This window comes from Oratosquilla oratoria, chromosome 9, assembly GCF_046742065.1.
Source record: "Oratosquilla oratoria isolate Oo_2021 chromosome 9, ASM4674206v1, whole genome shotgun sequence".
NCBI lineage: Eukaryota > Metazoa > Arthropoda > Malacostraca > Stomatopoda > Squillidae > Oratosquilla > Oratosquilla oratoria.
In genome coordinates this window covers 33,870,992-33,890,473 of record NC_134785.1, presented here as the reverse complement: position 1 = coordinate 33,890,473, position 19,482 = coordinate 33,870,992, and the positions used below count along the sequence as shown (strand labels likewise).

Genomic DNA, 19,482 nt, shown 5'->3' with positions numbered 1-19,482 from the left:
AGTATTATGGGAGAGGCTGGAGGAAGTGGATAGCTTTAGATACGTGGGGGTGAATGTGGAGGGAAAATAAGGAGTGGAGGTGAAGGTAGAATGTAGATGGAGAGAAGCACGTAAGTGCCTTTGGTGATTAAAAAGTGTAATGAGACAGAGACATTTGGGAATGGATGCTAAGAGGAGACTGTATGAAGGGGTGATTGTGCTGACAGCACTGTATGGGGCAGAAACATGGGACATAAGAGAGGAAGAGAGGGAGTTTAAGATGAAATGTGTTTGAGATGAAATGCCTGAGAAGTATGGTAGGGATTACTAGGCTGGATAGAGTGAGAAATGAAGAGGTAAGGAGAGTGAGGGGGTGGAAAAGGAGGTGGGAGATAGGGTTGATTAAGGAGTATTGGGATGGTTTGGACACATGGAAAGAATGAGTGAAGAAAGATTAGTAAAAGAAGTGTGGAAGGCAGAGGTGGAGGAAGTGAACATGAGGGGGCGACCATGGATGAGATAAAAGTGGACTTGGGAAAGAAGGGGATGTCTGTTGATGAAGTAAGGGAAAAGACACATGATAGGGGAGAATGAAGAATAGTTGCATATGGATGATACTGTAATGCATGGAAAGGAGTGGGTGGGGGATGGGTGAGGGATTAGGGAGCATGTGTAAATGATATTCTGACACAGCCCAAAGGGATTTCTCCCAATCTTCTCTTTTTCTGTGTAAAGGAATAGAGACGGAGGTCACCAATTAAATGAAGTGGCCTTGCTGTGGATGCGCTGTCTTGCTGCGGATACGCTGTCTTGCTGCATTGCAAGGTGGGGTGGTGAATGGGAGTGGAGTATGTGGGGAAGAATTAAGTGGGAGTGGATTTATGCCTTTGATTTTGGCTACTTCCCTTGTAAAGGGGAAAAAGCCCTTGGTATATGTACATATAATTTCAAGATATGGTGGTTAACTCGGATTTACATTGCTACATTATGTAATATTAAAAACATAAAAACACTAAATGAATAATAAAAACATATAAAACTCCATTAAAATGAATGTTAAAATACATATAATAAATAGTATTGTATTATGATATTCAATGATGACAACACAGGAATTGCCAGATCATTCTTCCATATCTAAAGAAGAGAAAAGAATACAGGCTACATGGTGTCAAAAGAACTTTTGACTTTAATGTTAGGAGGTAACTGTGCTAGCAATTGTAAGCTGAAACCGCTGCTTGTGTATCATGCACTGAACCCCCAAGCCCTAACAATATACCTAAGCCATCTCTTCCTGTGACACAGGCAGCTAATTTAAAGGCTTGTCACAGTTGTTATTTTTGAAGATTGGTTTTCTAATCATTTTATATCAGAAGCCAAAAAGTACAGTAAGGACAAAGGGATTCTATTTAAGATTCTGCTTATCTTGCTCCAGGCCACCCACAAAACCTCGGCAACTTCCACCCCAATGTTACTGTTGCATACATTCCCCTTAAGACTACCTCTCTTCTACAGCTGATAGACCAGGGGATAATTGCCATTTCCAAGCAGTAATTCATGAAATATACGCTATGGTAAGGAATTTCTGTAACAAACCTTGATGAGTCTTTCACAGTCTGTTACTTTTGGAAGGGCTTCATCATTTATAAACCCATGCTAAACATGGCTGCTGCATGAAATAAGGTTCAAGGCATGGCTATGAATGGTGTATGGAAGCTGTCCATGATTTGTTCATGATTTCAAGGGATTTGATGAAGTTAGAATAAATAAATCCTTGGTGACATTGAGCAATGAATTGCAAATAGAATTATCTGAGAAAGATATGCAGCCCTTGACAAACAAAGAGCTGATGGAGCTTCATGATCAACAATCAAAAGAAGAGGAGCCAGACCCTAAGCCTCGTCACTTTACTATCAAGAAAATGCAAGAGGCATTTGCACATTTGGATAAATGTCTAGCTTTACTTGAGGATATGGATCTTAATGCTCAATGTTTCTCAAAAGTTATGGGGGCATGTCACCAAGTTTTTGCTCCTTATAACATAATCCTTGAAGACAGGAGGAGCAAGAGGATTCAAGGTACTCTCGATGACTTTCTGCATAAAACCCAAGCACAATGTGAATCATATGACAATGATCTTCAACCATCAACATCTTCAATGGAACATTCTCCTCCTCCTCCTACACCAGCCCCAGCAAGCAACATCAACATCTCCCATAAGGTAGGTTACGCTACAGTATTTTTTTTTTTAATTTTGAAGACATTTACTTAATCATTATATTAGGCACAGGGGGTGTCTATTTGCAATTTTTTGTGGTTAATTCAACTTTTTTTTCGACTTGCTCCACTTTTGGAACCAACCCATTCCAGGAACAGGTTCGTATGAACTGGCAAGAACTGGCTGAATCCCACCACTGGTCATGAGCATAATCATTGCCTTATTCTCTCTTTTTTTTTGCATTCATCATCAAACACCTATTTCTTGTGACACTTTTTATTCATGCTCTAGACATATACCTATTTCCCTTACTCTGTAACTCATTGGTACTTCCATCCCTGCTTCCATGTGTAGGGCCCAGGCCTTACACCTGCCCTACCTGCACCAAACACATTTACTATGCACCCACATCCATAAGGTGCACCATATGCCACATGTGGTTCCATATGAAATGTACAACATCTACAGCCACAAACCAATGCAAATAACTGGACCTGTAATAAAAACAAAACAACCCTCTCACCCACAAACACATCAAAATAAAAACACCCTAAACATGCTACAGATAAGCGTAAATGGACTCGCAAACACTCAAGAGCTGCTCCACTTCCTACACAAACACAACTTCACTTCCATTCCCTGCTACATGTGACCCTAAATAATTAAAATCACTAGTTCCTCCAGCCTTTATCACTTTAACATCACCTACCCACAGCTAGCCCCCGTGTATATCATATCAGATTTGTCTCACTCAATGTCAACACATCCTTTCCTCTATCAAACATATTACTAACCTCTTCCCTTTTACTCTCATCCATACCACAACCATGCACATTTAACCACTTCATGCCGGGCCAAAATCTTGCGGGCAGCATTAGCTGCAAGACATACAGTGTTGCGTCATAATACTCGCATTATAAAAAATAAAGTCACCCGTGAATTTTGATAACCATAGAAAATATGATGAGGCCAGTTTACAGAGTATGTGGGTCACGCAGGTACAACTACAATAAATATAATCAAGACACCGATATGGCAGCCTCGCGTACCCACTTGCTCCTCATGACGCCTACGTAGGCGTCACCATATGGAAGGGGTTAATGATCCAATTACTAAGGGTCTGGTTGAAGCCCTCTTCCTAGACCCTCAGACCCTCATAAGTTAAGCACCAATAATCAGAGTATACAGTGCTCGACAAGGAAGTACGAACGGTTAGCGAGAATGAGTGATGAGAAGAATGAGTCATAAATCAATAAACAAAAACTCCCTCCGTACCTCTAATACTTTGATGGGTGGCCTTTAGGTGCAATGATCTCACGAAGGCGGTTTGGAATGGAAGTGGCGTACTTGGCAAGATGTGCAGGGGTTATACTAGCCCAGGATTGGCGAATGGCTGCCTCGAGCTTGGGCACAGAGCTCGTATCTTTACCCTGCAGGTCTTGTTTAATGTAGTTCCACAGGTTTTCTATTGGGTTTATGTCAGGACTAGTGGCTGGCCAGTCTGCTATGTAAGGTATATGACAGTCTTTAAGCCACTGAGTAACACTATGAGCAGTGTGGGCTGGGGCATGATCTTGTTGAAAGATGTTAGCACCTGAGCTATTAAAAGAATCCTCCAGTGGTCATTTAAGAGTTCATAATAAACATATTGGTTCACTTTTACATTTTTCGGTAGTACAACAAGGCTCCCAAGTCCTCTTCCACTAAAACTTCCCCATACCATGAGAGAATCAGGGTGTTTCACTGTTTGTTGAACATACCGGGGGTCAAAAGGGTCACTACCCGCACGCCGATACACGTTTCCACCCCTATTGCCAGTCACAGTAAAGGTGGACTCATCAGTCCAGAGAATATCCAGCCACTTATCATCATCCCACTGAAGATATTTCTTACAAAACTCGACCCTACGGCACCTCTGGTTACGAGTGAGAAGAGGCTTCTTCACCAGGCAGTGGCTTCTGTACCCATGCAGCGGCTAACTGTTCGCACACTAACCTCCCCAAAGAGTCTCGGGTTACTTTCTTTTATTTTTCTGGCGGTAACACGTGGATTATGCTCTAACTGTCTCTTGATAACATTAGTAGCACGAGGGGATGTCTTTTTGGGGTACTTTTCCTTAGTTTGTAACCAGGTGTGTCACAGCCACCTTCCTTCTTAAAAATGGCAACCCACTTGCACACAGACATCTTGCCAACCCCAACCTGCTCTATTATTTCCTTTGTTTGGTGACCAGATTTATGTAAATCTATGATCTGGGTTATTGTCTCTTATGATAAATACTTGTTCTTGCCCATATTAAGGCTAGAAAGCACCTCTGTCTTCAAAAAACACTGACCGCCCAGGTGGCATCACCAGAACACTCGCGGAACAAAAAGCCTCCCCATGAAGGCTAAGAGGCAACTGAGGGATGATTGATAGCATGCGTCATAAACCCTACCCTTAGCTCCGCCCACTTGTCTGTTCGCACGTCTTTGTCCATATCATTTAGCCCCCTGCTAGGGTCTTTACACTTTGGACAAAGAAGTACGAACGGTGGCGGCCCTGTCCGTACTATCTTGTCGAGTACTGTACATGTGCTGCTCCTGCAAGATGGATGTTAACAACATCTCAAGCCCAGGCACAAGACTCTTCTTTATAAACTTCAACGGTATTTCTTCTACCTCTTCTCATAAGGAGAGCTGACAATCAAGGACTGCTCCCCTACCTCCTACTACTACAAGCCAATAAGACAGAAATAGTACTCCACTAATACAATGCAGACAATAGTCCAATATTTCTTTCCTGAGAGATCCATGGAAAGACTTCAAGACTGTTGCCAACCAATGGGGTGCTGCAAATTTCATGTCTACAAGACTAACAACAATCATAAGCATATAACTGCCATTGTCTCCATAAAAATCTCTCCTCTACCCATCACCCAGACCTCACTGTTACACAGTGAAATAGTTACCACAACTACTACTTTGTACATTCCTTTCACTGTTTTCAGTGACATCTTTTATTTTCCCACACTGTTCTCAGGGTACTTCCTATTTCATCCTCTCTCCAAAGTCTTCCTCCACCTCCCACTTTCATGTAAATCAGTTCCCAGATATTTGTAGCTTTGTAACTGTCCAATTATTTCCCCATTCAAGTGTGCATCAGCTTTGTGGCTTCTACTCTTAGATATTACTATTGCTTTACTTTTTGCAATGAGAAGCAGAAAATGTCCACTTCACAGAGGGACACATCACTCACAAGATGCCCATGGTGTCCACAGGTGGTCATTTTACCCTCACCCCTCCCAAGGGGTCCAGTCCCGTGGAGCCAGCACCTGGTCTCCAGACCAGGCCAGAGAATCCCTTTTTACACTCTCACTTTCTACTAAAACTTTCCCTCTCCTATATAACAAATTTTCTCACATACTGAGATCAGTACACTAGTGCCTTCCCTCCCACTTCTCCTATTAGCCAGCAATACAGAAACCACCCCAGGCCCCTACACATGCCCCACTTGCACCGACATCCATCAGACGCAACATATGCCACAAATGGTTCCATACAAAATGTTGAACACTTACAAACACAAACCACATAAATAACTGGACCTGTAACAAATACAAAACAATCCTCTTGCCCACAAACACATCAAAATATAAACACCCTAAACATACTACAGATGGACTCACAAACACTCAAAGCTGCTCCACTTCCTACACAAACATCATTCACACTGCCCTCATACAAGAAACAAAACTGACTCCTCAAATAAATATTCCCTTATTCACAAATTACACAACAATAAGAGAAGACAACACAAGACACAAAAGACTAATAATACTAGTACACAAGAGCATACCCTTCTCCAACTAAATATGAAACACCAGACAATCAATCACAGACACTATCATTGAAATAATTACAATACAAACACAAAGAAGACCACCTATGCTATAATATAAACTATAAACTCCTTCCAATCACATCCATCCCAAGATGTTACATTCCACAGCTCCAACTTCTCAACTCAATAACAAACTATATACTGGTAGGTGATATGAATGCACATCACCCAAACTGGCTTGTCACACAAACAGTAGATCAATGAGGTCACAAAATTCTAGAACAATTCCCCAACCTAAACGTAATTAACTCCTGCAACAATTCCACCAGACAACTCCTATAGCACAATCGATAAACCCCTCGTATCCATCCCTCCAAGTCCTCTCTACCCTGGGAAGATAAAGTTCACCTGGCCAGGCTGCAGTGCAGCCACCATCCAACCTTTCTAAGTTACCAGAAGAACCTAGATAACTACATCACCCCATACTATACAACACATTTTGAAAGACAGCAATGTACACAATCATGCATGCCAACAACACCCTATACACTCTATGAGGGATTTGTGGGAAAACCCCATTACACCCATGGCATTCTTCAGAGATGGGACTCCTCAGCCAGACAGTCTAGGGAACAACAACTAACTTCACCAGACATAACATTGTACTCACTCTCCATACAAATGCAAACATAGGAGACAATACAAGACCTATCATCTGATAACTTACCAACTAAGCTCACTATTGAACTCGAAAGAAAATTATAATACATGAAAAAGAAGACTTTTATAAATTATCAATAAACAATCTGACAAAAGTACCCAGAAGATAGCAAGAACTGCTAGAACACTTTGAAATAAACCACTTTCCATCCCTGGATAAAGCTGTCAACAAAGTGGTAACAATCATCTACAAAAAAAACATCCCTAACTTCACATGCAAGATAGCATCATCAAAGAAAAAAAAAAATCAACTTATAAAGAAACAACCAAACAAAAAGTGAAAAATAATAATAAAGCAATTAAAGTGACATCAAAACACAAATTGATTAATTACAAACAAAAAAGGAAACTGGGAAACACTAAATAGATGTGTCCAAACCATCCCAATACTCTTTCATCAACCCTATCTCCCAACACCCTTTCCACCCCCATTCTCTTCCTCACCTCCTCATTTCTCATTATATCCAGCCTATTAACCCCCATCATACTTCTCAGACACCTCATCTCAAACACATTCAAACTCCTTCTCTCTTCTTCTCTTATGTTCCATGTTTCTGCCCCATACAGTGCTGTTGGCACAATCACTCCTTCATACAATCTCCTCTTAGCATTCATTCCCAAATATCTATTTCTCATTACACTTTTTAATCTACCAAGACATTTACTCGCTTCTCTCAATCTATATTCTACCTCCACCCCCACTCCTCCCTTTCCTGCCACATTCACACCCAAGTATCTAAAACTATCCACTTCCTCCAGTCTCTCTCCCTTAATACTCACTTCCAGTCTGCTTCCACTTTCTCCCCTTGTACATCTCATTACCTTACTTTTATATACATACATATACCAAAGGCTTTTCCCCCCTTACAAGGGAGGTAGCCAAAAAGAAAAAGGCATAAAACCATTCTCACTCATTCCATCCCTAATACACTCCATTCCCTCCACCCTCTCTCTTATCTTGGCACCTCCTGGATGATGGGTCATCCCTGCATCTTATCCACTCTATCCTTCACTTCCACCCACTCTTCTCTCAGCTTCTTCTTGTACTCTTTCTCCTTTTCATTTAAAGAGTTCACTCTAAGCGCCTCCCTACCTTCTGTCCTTTTCCTTTTCATTTAAAGAGTTCACTCTAAGCACCTCCCTACCTTCTGTCCTTTTCCTCTTTATCTATCCTCCCCTTTCAACTTACCTTCCACCAAAAAAGGATCTGATATTCCCCCACTCTCTCCCCTTAGCACATGTACATCCTTAACTATTCCTATTATACTCCTATCTACCACTACATAGTCCATTAATGCTCTATCTACCACCCTTCCATCCACCACCCTCTCCCATGTGTACTTATGCTTAACTTTCTTCCAAAACACTGTATTTGCTATCATCAACTCTCTAGATACATCTCCACCATCAACTCTCCACTACGATTCTTTCCTGGAACTCCACACATTTTCCAACCACTCCATCAATTGGTTTATTTCCTACCCAAGCATTAAAGGTCCGGTCCCACAGGCCTTGCAGGTGAATTGCGGCTGAATTATACACGAAATTGGTAGGCATTCGCCAAACATACTCAGTATTCGTGATTCATGCTGAAATCAGTTGGCCAACCTCCGCACATGTTCCCAATGCATCCACACTGGGTGGTTCTTCCACTCCCAGATTTTTTAGCTGCACAAAATTTTGGTTGTGAATGAGATTTTGTAACACATTCGCAATATATACACAATCCATATGCAATACATCCACTGGTATTCGCTATGTTCGGCCTTTATCCACAACCCATGGGTAATTGCCTGTTGGTAGCGGAATGGGAGCGTAGGTACCATGTATGTATACTGAATGTATAGTGTACCTATCACATCCATACTACGAATTATAAGAATGCATTCCAAATACATAGCATATACACAGCATATAATTTGCGAACCAATAGCGATTGGATAACGGTAACCCAAAATTGTATATAAAGTGAGCCAGAACTGGACTCATGTCAATTGTCATCTGGTTCTGGAGGAGTATACACCTATATACCATGGACTCTCAAAGATGCTGTCCGATTGTTGCTTTCACCCAACAACATAACAGTCAAGTTGCACAACTCTTGCAAGTGCTCCTGGAAAGAAGACGAATATGGTCAAAATCGGTCTGGGTCAGACCCTGGATTGGCAGAAGACTGGAGCTGGGGATCTATGATAGGCTGATGGTGGAGCTGCAATATGAGGATCCAAGTTCCTTCCAGCCATGTTTGATGAATTGCTAAACAGGCTAACTCCAAGACTCACCAGGCCAAGCACCAACTACAGAGCAAACTTGGAGGTTAGACTCAAGTTGGCAGTTACTCTGCGGCACTTGCCCTCTGGAACCAAATACAGGGACATGGCGTATGGTTGGAGGGTGCCACACAACATCATCAGCAAAGTTGTGAGAGAAGTCTGTCAGGCTATATTGGAGGAGTACCTGGATGAGCAGTTCACATGCGCCAACTCTCCAATGAATGGTTGCAGAGATGGAACTTCCCCCACACCACTGGGGCCATCGATGGCAAGCATGTCGCATACAAAGCTCCCCCCAAGACAGGCTCTGAATACTACAACTATAAGGGCTTCTTCAGCATCATGCTGTTGGCCATGGTCAGTTCAAACTATAAGTTCCTGTGGGCAGACGTGTCTGGGAATGGTTCAGCATCAGATGTTCAACTACAGTGAGCTGAAGGAAGGTCTTAAGAACGACAACATCATGGGTTGGCCACGTCCTGACCCCCTGCCCAATGACACACAAGATGTTCCCTACTTCATCATGGGTGATGACGCTTTCTCCCTGAGGACATACCTGATGAAGCCTTACAGTGGCAGAAACATGACCAAAGAGGAGCACATCTACAACTACAGGTTGTCAAGGGCCAGGAGAGTGGTCGAGAATGTCTTTGGCATTATGGTGAACAGGTTTCAGGACATCTTCCTCCTTCCAAGTTGGCCGGCGTACTGGTGAGAAACGGAGCGCCTGCCCTGTTTTAAACCTCTGCAACCCAAATGCCACACATGCGCAGTGCATCCACAATCTCCGGGATACATCCGCTCTACATCATCCATCCTTCCGCAATGCGTTCACTATTCTTTCATTTGGTTTGCAATGCATCCGCTCTGCTTTTGCAATACATATGCAAAATATACACTATTTTCCACATTGTATCCATTTTATAATTGCAACACTTGCAATACATCCGGCCTGATATAACGGTATTTTTCACCCCTGGACGGCTTCCGCAATGCTTTCCGCTTTTGTTCGTAATACAACAGCGACACATTCTCAATACATGTGTAATTCATACGGTTCATATCCGCACAGAATTGCAGAAAAAAGTCCATTTTTGCTGTGGATGATTGCAGACAGCTGGAACCCAGCAAAATTGGCATCCTCGATTCATTCGTATTTCATCCATAATTCTGTGGGACTGGGCCTTAAGGTCTCCCAATACTACTACATTGACATTCCTCCCTAATCCCTCTGTGCACTCATTTAAATCTATCCAAAAAGCCTCCCTTTCTTCTACACTCTTCTCACTACCAGGCCCATATGCACTTACAAAAATCCTTATCTCCTTTCCCAGTTTCACCTTCATCCACATTATTCATGAAGAAACCTCCTTCCACTCCACTACACGTTTACCTATCTCTTCACTTACTAGTATAGCCACCCCTTTCATTCCCTCGCCCTCTCTTCACTCCGGAGAACCTCCCAACTACACTCCCAAACTTACACTTGCCCTTCCCTTACTTTTGCCCACATTTATCTTCAACTTCCTTCTTTTGCACACCTTCCCAAACTCTGTCACTAACTTCCTCAATCCCTTCTCTGATCCTGCTACAAGCATAGTGATGTCTGCAAATAACGGCTGGCTTATTTCCCACTTTTCTCCATTTTCTTTAACCATTTCCAATCCCTGGCCCAATACCCTTTCATTTACCTCTCACACCACCCCATCCATGTACAAATTGAACAGCCAGGGCGACATAACACACCCCTGACAAAGTCCTACCTTTACCTCAAACCACTCACTCCACTTTTTTTTTCCACAAAGTAAAAGTGGAGAGCAGTAAAAAACATTAAAAACTCAGAACTGAATCCCCCCCCACCCATGAAGCAGTTGGTACAACACAAAACAAAATAACATCAACTAAACGGCTGGCAAAGTTGTTTCTACCCACTTCCATATTAAATCTATTTCCTGACAGTTTGAGACTATTATTTCTTGTCGGATTCTCATTCAGTGTAAAAATTTTGTCCCTTTTGATAAAAACTATCTATCTATATACCAATGGCTTCTTCCCCTTGATAAGGGAGTGAGTCATGTCAAAGGGTACGCACCCATTCCCATCCACCACCTTGTCTCCCTCTCATCTTAGCTCTTTGTGGATGAGGGGTCATCCCTGTCTCCTGCCCACTGCCCAGGTCAGAAGCAATGCAGCAAGATACAGCACATCCACAGCAGGGACATTTTACTTACATGGTGACCCTCCCTCTCCATCTCCTCATAAGAAAATTAGTGAACATACATACATATACCAAGGCTTTTTCCCCCTTACAAGGGAGGTAGCCAAAAAGGAAAAGGCATAAAATCACTCCCACCCATTCCATCCCTGAATACACTCCACACCCCTCCACCCTCCCTCTTATCTTAGCACCTCCTGATGATGGGGGAAAAAGCCCTTCGGGCTGCATCAAAATATCATCCATATACAGTACTACCTCTCATTAACGGACGTTAATTAGCTGTGTTTGCGGTGTTTTCGCCGTGTTTTTGGTGCTGTTGTTTAGTGCTGTGCAATCACTATGCCACCCAAAAACCAGTCCAAATCAACGGATTATTCACATCAACAGACACCGTTACCCCCCTTTTAGTCCGTTAATGAGAGGTAGTACTATACAACCATTCTGCACTCCCTTTCTTGCTCAACATAGAAAATAGAGAAGACTGGGAAAAAAATTCCTTCAGGTTGTGTCAAAATATCCATACACAGGCATTTTCTTCCTAAAAACATTCCCATTAAATTATAAATTCAATGTTCATCATACTAATCTGATACCACAGCTAGCTTCACTCTAGAAATGGTAGTCCTACAAAAGATCTAGCTTTCAGTACCTCTTGCATAATGATACAGGACAATTAATGCACTACACCTAGCAGTACAGCAATACATGCTCTGTAAGGCCTCTTCCACTTTATGGGGGGGGGGGCACAAATGAAAGCATGCATCCACCCTACACCCAACAACCATTTCTTCTCTCTCCCATCTTAGCATCCCATGAAAAAGAATAATCCTCTTCCCTGTTATATTGCTTGGGCCAAAGGCAAGAAGACACAGTATGTGAAAGATAATTACTATCCCAGTGTTGTTGTTGCTGAACACTTCATCCCACATTGCCCCACACTAACGGTCCCTAGACAACAGCACAGTATTTTTTGAGTGACTTTTGCATGAGAGACCTGGGCAATGGATTGATTGATTGATTATTGCTATTGTTATTGTTGTTCCCTAGACTGTCTGACCAAGCTGTCCTGTCTCCCTGAGGAATGCCACAACTGGAAAGTAGTTTTCCCACAAATCCCTTATAGTGTGTATAATAATGATTGATTGATTGATTAATTTTTGTTGTTGTTATTGTTGCTGTTGCTAATGCTGTTGCTGTTGTTGTTCTCACTGTTTGTTCCCTAGACTGTCTGGCTGAGGAGTCCCGTCTCCCTGAGGAATGCCATGGCTGGAACACGATTTTCCCACAAATCTTTTATGCAGTGCATATTGTGTTGTTAGTGTGGATGAATGTGTACAATGTATGGTTGTAGTATTTCTGTAGCTTTGTCTGCATTATGGTGTGTGCATGTAATTGTTAAACTATCTATGTAAGAAGAAATTTGTATTTCTGAAGTGTGGGTATATCGTGCATGCATAGATTAAAGAGTGGGGGGGATAGAACTGAGCCTTGTGATACTCTGTTCCTAAAGTTTTCTACATAACTCTGAAAACAAGCTCCTATATCTATGGGATAAAAACTAACTATCTGCTGCTGCTGTTGCTGCTATTGTTTTTGGCTGTAATTGTTGCCTCCAGTTTCCTCGACTGGAAACCTGCATCATGGCAATGGTTGGCCACAGTCCTTTGGCCTTCACACAGCTCTCTTCAAGAAGAAACATTCAACTATGTGTTCTGTGGTGTTTGAAAGTGCCTGCTTATTTCATAAGCTGATAAGAGAAGGGGAGTAGTTGCCAGTTGTCAGCTCTCCTTATGTGAAAAATGGACAAAAATACTAAGCTGATAAGAGATCTCAGCCCTAGTATGAACACCAACTACCAGCCCCTCAGGGGTGCACTTCCAAATGGAGGTGGGAGTATTGATGGGATTTGGAAAATAATGATGGAGTCCAATACTCTCTAGAATCCATCTCACAGGACCACCTTGTGCAGGCTCCCACATTCAATTATTTTACTGAATTCCTAATCTAAACTGTAATCTCAGGTTTGCTTTCATAACATCTCTGTAGCATCTAGGAAGCATGCAATAGCTACTGGCCAAGTCCATGGGACAAACACCTCTCAGAGCGATGGTATTAAATGCAAGCAACACCAGCTGGCATTAAATTCCTTTCTAGCAAAATCAGATGTATGTAAATTGCAAAAAACACTTCATCTATCTAGATACCAAGGGCTTTTCCCCCCTTATCAGGAAGGTAGCCAGTCAAAAGCCATATACCTGCCCCAACCTGTTCAACTCCACCTATTCCACTCCCATCCACCACCCTTTTCTCTCCCTCATCTCAGCTCCTCATGGATGATGGGTCATCCCTGTGTCATACCCACTGCCCTGGGTCAGAAGCAATCCAGCAAGATGCATCTGACATACCCCAAAGAAACAACATACACTACTCAGTACACTAACATACCAGAGAATACTTAAACTGCACTTTACTACCCAACCAAGCACTGCAATCCTACACTTCATATGTGCCACATCCCAAACCTTAGGACCAGAGTGTGATTGTACCATTCGTTGAACTTGTCCACAAGGCGCAGATACATGTTACTTGTTGTCCACATACTCTCATCCACAAGGTCCAAGGCAGCATGAGCGATGAACTGATTCAGATGGCGATGGTCTTCTTTCTGGGGAAGAATTCAAATTATAAATAAACCATTTCAGTTTCCAATTATTCTAAGTACAGCTTCCATAAAAAATTGGAAATACAAAAAAAAAATTCAATTTTGTGGCTTTGCACTCCATGAATTTAAAATAATGAAAGATTTTCTTTTCCTTTTTATACATACATACATACATACATATACCAAGGCTTTTTTCCCCCTTACCAGGGGGGTAGCCAAAAAGGACAAGGCACAAAAACATTCCCACCCATTTCATCCCCAAAAACACTCCACACCCCTCCACCCTCCCTCACATCTTAGCACCTCCTAGATGACAGGTCATCCCTGCACCCTGTCCACTGCCCTGGGTCAGAAGCAGTGTCGCAGGACTTACAAGAAAATTATTGCAATCCATGCCAACTCAAATCTAAAAGCTTGCTCAGTTTTAAGGACTGGCTGCCTCAGGGAGTCTGCCATTTTCTTCATTCTTATGCCCTTGAATAAGTCTCTGATGTTTATTGTACAATAGTGAAAAATAGGATATGTTTTTCTATTATAATAAGAATATATGTTTGCGATAGCACTGTATGCTTGTATTTACAAAACTGTAGTAGCATATACAGGTAAAGAACAAAGTATATAAGGTCCTGTTTCTTATTCTCCAATTATCATACCCTGTTTTAAATTTATCTACAGTTCCAGCTTGGGCAATATTATCTCCAAAACTATTCCCATAGTTCATGCACATGTAGAGATTATTATTATTATTTTTTTTTTCTTCTTTCAATCCTTTAGATATTTGGTCTTTTTTTTCATTTGTTCCCATGCCCTTGTGTCGCCCATCCATCCCAAATTAAGAATTTTTTTCTATTAGTTTTGTCTATCCCCTTCAGTGACCTGAACACTGCATCCAAATCACCTCTTTTTCCTTCTATCAACAGCAGGCCTAGTACTTCTAATCTCTCCTTGTATGGCTAGTATGCAAGGCTTGGAACAATTTTGGCTACTGTTCTCTGTATTTTCTCAATCTTTCACGGTTTTGCAGGAACTGCATATTCCATACCAGAGTAGATAAGGATGTTTTTTGGGCCTTCATGGATTTGGAAAAGGCAGTTCCATCTCCCCAAGGAATGCCACGGACAGAATGGGGTTTTCCCACAAAGCCTTTATAGAGTGTATGTTGTGTTGTTTGCATGCATGATTGTGTATAATACAGTCTTCCATTATGTGTTGAATAGTATGGGGTGAAGTGTTACATCCTGGGCAGTTGTCCACAATGCGGTCATCCAGTCTCTTCTGGTAGCTTAGAAGGGCTGGGTGGTGGCCGCACTGCAGTCTGGCCAAGTGGACTCTGTCCTTTTGTGGGAGAGAAGATTCAGAGAGATGGATATCAGGGGGTCTGGCATGCAGCAGTGTGTTGCCTTTTAGTGTGTTAATGGAGCAGTGAGTGATACGATTATATTTCTGGAGGCTGGTATTTGGTGTTTTGGAGGAAGAGAAGAGAGTATTTGTGTGTGATATAGATATTTGATTTTTTTTTATGTTTCTTGGTGTGTGTTCTGCTATGTAGTGTAGTGGGTGTGCTGTGTTCGTGGAGACTAGCAAGTGTTTGTGTGCCTCATATGTCACGGTGATCCTGACTTTGAGGACTTTTGTTTCATAGTGTAGATAATCTGTAGGTGTTGTATTTGTGCAGCCTGTAATTGATTTTAGGGCTTTGCATGGGCACCTAATCTCACTGAGATTAGGTGCCCATGCAGGACTCACATAATTCATCACTATTGGAGGTTATGCAGATATATGGGATTGGGGGAGAGCTGTTAAGGGGGTAGTCAAGAGTTTTTATGAGAATAGCAGAGCCTGCATTAGAATGGGCAATGGAGAGAGTGAATGGTTTGAGGTAAAGGTGGGCCTGTGTCAGGGCTGTGTCATGTTGCCATGGCTGTTCAATGTGTATATGGAAGGGGTGGTGCAGGAGGTAAAGGCAAGGGTAATGGGCAGGGGACTGGAGATTGAAAAAAGAGGCAAGCCAGTTGTTGTTTGCTGACGACCGTGCTTGTGACAGGGTCAGAAGAAGGAATAACGGAGTTAGTGACAGAGTATGGAATGGTATGTGATAGGAGAAAGTTGAAGGTAAATGTGGGTAAAAGCAAGATGATAAGATGTACAAGGGTAGAGGATGGCAGTGAGTTGGAAGTAAGTCTAAAAGGAGAGTGGCTGGAGGAAGTGGGTAACAACTAACATGTGTCAGGAAAGTGAGGAATGGAGGTGGAGATAAACTGTAGATTGAGAGAACCAAGTAAATGCCTTGGGGGATTAAATTCTTTTTATAATAGGCAACTGGGAATGGATGGAAAGAGGAGACTGTATTTACCTAGTTGTATTTTATGGGAAGGAGAGCTACACTCGTAGTGTCTCGCCTTTGTATCTCAGTGTCTAGTTTGCTCTTAAATTAAATTCGTGAATGGTTTTTGCACACACTACTGTTTCATCCAGTTTGTTCCAAGTATTTACCTAGTTGTATTATACAGGAAGGGGAGCTATGCTCGTGGTGACCCATTTTTGTATCTCGCAAGATCAAGTTTGTTCTTAAATTCTTGTATTGTGTTTGCACACACTATATCTTCATCCAATTTGTTCAATATATCTATCACTCTGTGTGGGAAGCTGTTCTTTTTCAGGTCTCTTCTGCAGTTATCCTTTTTGAGTTTCATTGCATGTCCTTTTGTTTTTCCTCTGTCCCACTTTAATAAGTCTTCTCTATCAAAGCAATCTTTTCCTTTCATAATTCTGTAGATGGTTAGTAGGTCCTTTCATTCTCTTCTTTGTTTCAGGGTTGGCAATTCCAATTCGACCGGTCTTTTTTCATATGTCAGGTTTGCAAGTGTTGGGACCAACTTTATCGTTGCTCTTTGTATTCTTTCTAATTTTTTTACATTCTTTTTTGTACTGGGTGACCATATCAGCACTGCATATTCCAGTTTTGACCTTATCAGTGTTTGTTATATTTTTTTTATCATTTCTGTATCCATATATTTGAAGGCCACTTTTATTGATCTCAACAAATTGTTTCTCCGACTATTTTATCTATATGTTTATCTGGCAACATGTCTTTGGTGATGATTACTCCTAGGTCCCTTTCAGAATTTACTTCCTTTACTTCTTTTCCATCAATTTTATATTGTCCTGTTATTCTCTTCTTGCCTTTTCCAAATTCAATTATACTGCACTTCTTGATGTTGAATTCTACCTCCCATCTCTTGCTCCACTCTGAGACTTTGTTCAGATCCCTCTGCAATGAGTCACAGTCTATTTCGGAGTTTATTCTCTTTAATAATTTTGTGTCATCCGCAAAGCAGTTCATGTAACTTTCAATGCCTTCGTCCATGTCATTTACATATATAGCAAACATTATTGGAGCTAGTACTGACTCCTGTGGGACGCCACTACAGTACTACCTCTCATAAACGGACGTTAATTAGCTGTGTTCGTGGTGTTTTCGGTGTTTTTGGTGCTGTTGTTTAGTGCTGTGCAATCACTATGCCACCCAAAAACCACTCCAAATCAATGGATTATTCACATCAATGGACACTGTTACCCCCCTTTTAGTCCGTTAATGAGAGGTAGTACTGTACTCATTTCTTCCCATTTTAATATTTGTCTCTGAGCACCACTCTCATTATTCTTCCATGTAGGAAGCCCTCCATCCAATTCAATAGTTTTCCATGTATGCCTCCTATTGTTTCCAGTTTAAATAGTAATTTTCTCTGAGGTACTTTATCAAATGCCTTTTACATGTCCAGGAATGCACAGTCTGCTCAGCCATCCCTATCTTGCAATATATCTTATCAATCTTGAATAGAAACAAATTAAATTAGTGGTACATGATCTTCCTTGTCTGAATCCAAATTGCCTCAGGTTCAGTATATTATTCTCCTCCAGATATTTTGTCCATCTATCTTTGATGATTCTCTCACAAATTTTAACTATTGTACTTGTTAGGGACACTGGTCTATAATTTGTTGGGTCTTCCTTATTTCTCCCTTTACATATTGGCACTATATTGGCATTTTTCCAGTCTCCTGGTAGTTTTCCTTCTTTGAGTGAGCATTCATTTTGTATATTTTTCCTGTTAGTTCGTCTATACATTCCTTCAGTACAGTATCCAGTTTGCAACTCTGTCTGGGCCATGTGATTTGTTAACGTCAAGTTTTAGTATTTGATTCCTTATTTCAGTCTGAGTAATGTTTAATTCCTTCAATGGAGGAAATCTTACTTCAATTCTTTGATCAGAGTTTTGTATACATTTTTCCTTTGGTGAATACAGATTTGAAATGTTTGTTCATAATATCTGCCATTTCTATATCCTCTGTGTATTCTCTATTACCTTGATGTAATTTGTGTATTTCATATTTATTTTTTAGCTCTGTGTGGAAAACTGTTCTTCAGATCTCTTCTACTACTATCACTGAAGGAGTGATTGTGCCAACAGCATTGTATGGGGCAAAGACTTGGAATTTAAGAGAAGCGAGAGGAAAAGTTGAAATGAGTTTGAGATGAAATGTCTGAGAAGTATGGTGGGGGTTACTAGACTGGATAGAGTGAGAAACAAGGCGAGGAGGAGAGTGGGAGTGAAAAAGGAGATGGCAGATAGGGCTGACGAAAGATTATTGAGATGATTTGGACACATGGAAAGAATGAGTGATGAAAGATTATTAAAAGAGGTGTGGAAGGCAAATGTAGATTGATTTATGAAATTTTTTGGCTCAAAGGCCAAGCGCCGGAGCCGGTAGGCCATTCAGCGCAGGCAAATGTAGAGGGAATGAACTTGAGGGGATGACCGAGGATGAGATGTATGGATGGGGTGAAGGGGGTGTTGAGCAAGAGGGGAATGTCTGTTGAGTAAGGAAGGGAAAAGGTGGGAGATGACTGTATATGGATGATACTGTTATGCAAGGAAGGGAGGGATGGAGGATGAGGGGGTAGGGGGTGCTTATGTGTGAATGATATTTTGACCCAGCCCGAAGGGACTTCTCACCATCTTCTCTTTTTCTGCACAAGGGGATGGAGAGAGGGGTGACTGCAGATTTACTGCATCTTGCTGCATTGTGTTTGACCCAGGGCAGTTGGCAGATACAGGGATGAACAGTCACCCAAGAGGAGCTGAGATGGGAGGGGTGGAAAGGATGGTGGAGGGGAGTGAAATGGGTGGGAATAAGTACATGCCTCTGACTTAGCTACCCCCCTTATAAAGGGGAAAAAGCTTTTGGTATATAGACAGATGGAGTAGATAAGCCTAAGGTTCTCTATGATTTCTTTCATACCTTTTTATCCAGAGTAAAGGCCACTGTACCGAGAGTACTATAAGAGGGCAAATTTGAAATATGTGAACAGTTCACTGAAGTATTTAAGTCATGACTATTTCTTGGGGGCAGGCAAACAATGTTCCTGTATTAAAAAAGGGGTGATAAATCTTCTATGCACAACCAGAGATCAATCAGTTTGATATCAGTTATTGGTAAAATGATGGAATCATTAATAGCAAATAGTATCAGGAAACATTTGGTGAAGAATAATCCAATTCATGACACAGTATGGTTTCACCATGGGT

At 41.6% G+C, this 19,482-nt stretch overlaps 1 protein-coding gene across 5 annotated transcripts in view; it reads right to left on the bottom strand.

The window, feature by feature from the left end:
* Window positions 1-19,482, bottom strand: part of Trs20 (trafficking protein particle complex subunit 2) — a 47,949-nt gene that overhangs the window by 3,845 nt on the left and 24,622 nt on the right. For 3 of the 5 annotated variants that reach the window (XM_076190197.1, XM_076190198.1, XM_076190199.1), the window contains exon 3: window positions 13,753-13,895. In XM_076190197.1, the coding sequence (XP_076046312.1) occupies window positions 13,753-13,895 (143 nt within the window). The remainder of the gene's footprint in view (window positions 1-13,752; window positions 13,896-19,482) is intronic. The other 2 variants (XM_076190200.1, XM_076190201.1) reach the window with 1 other exon arrangement.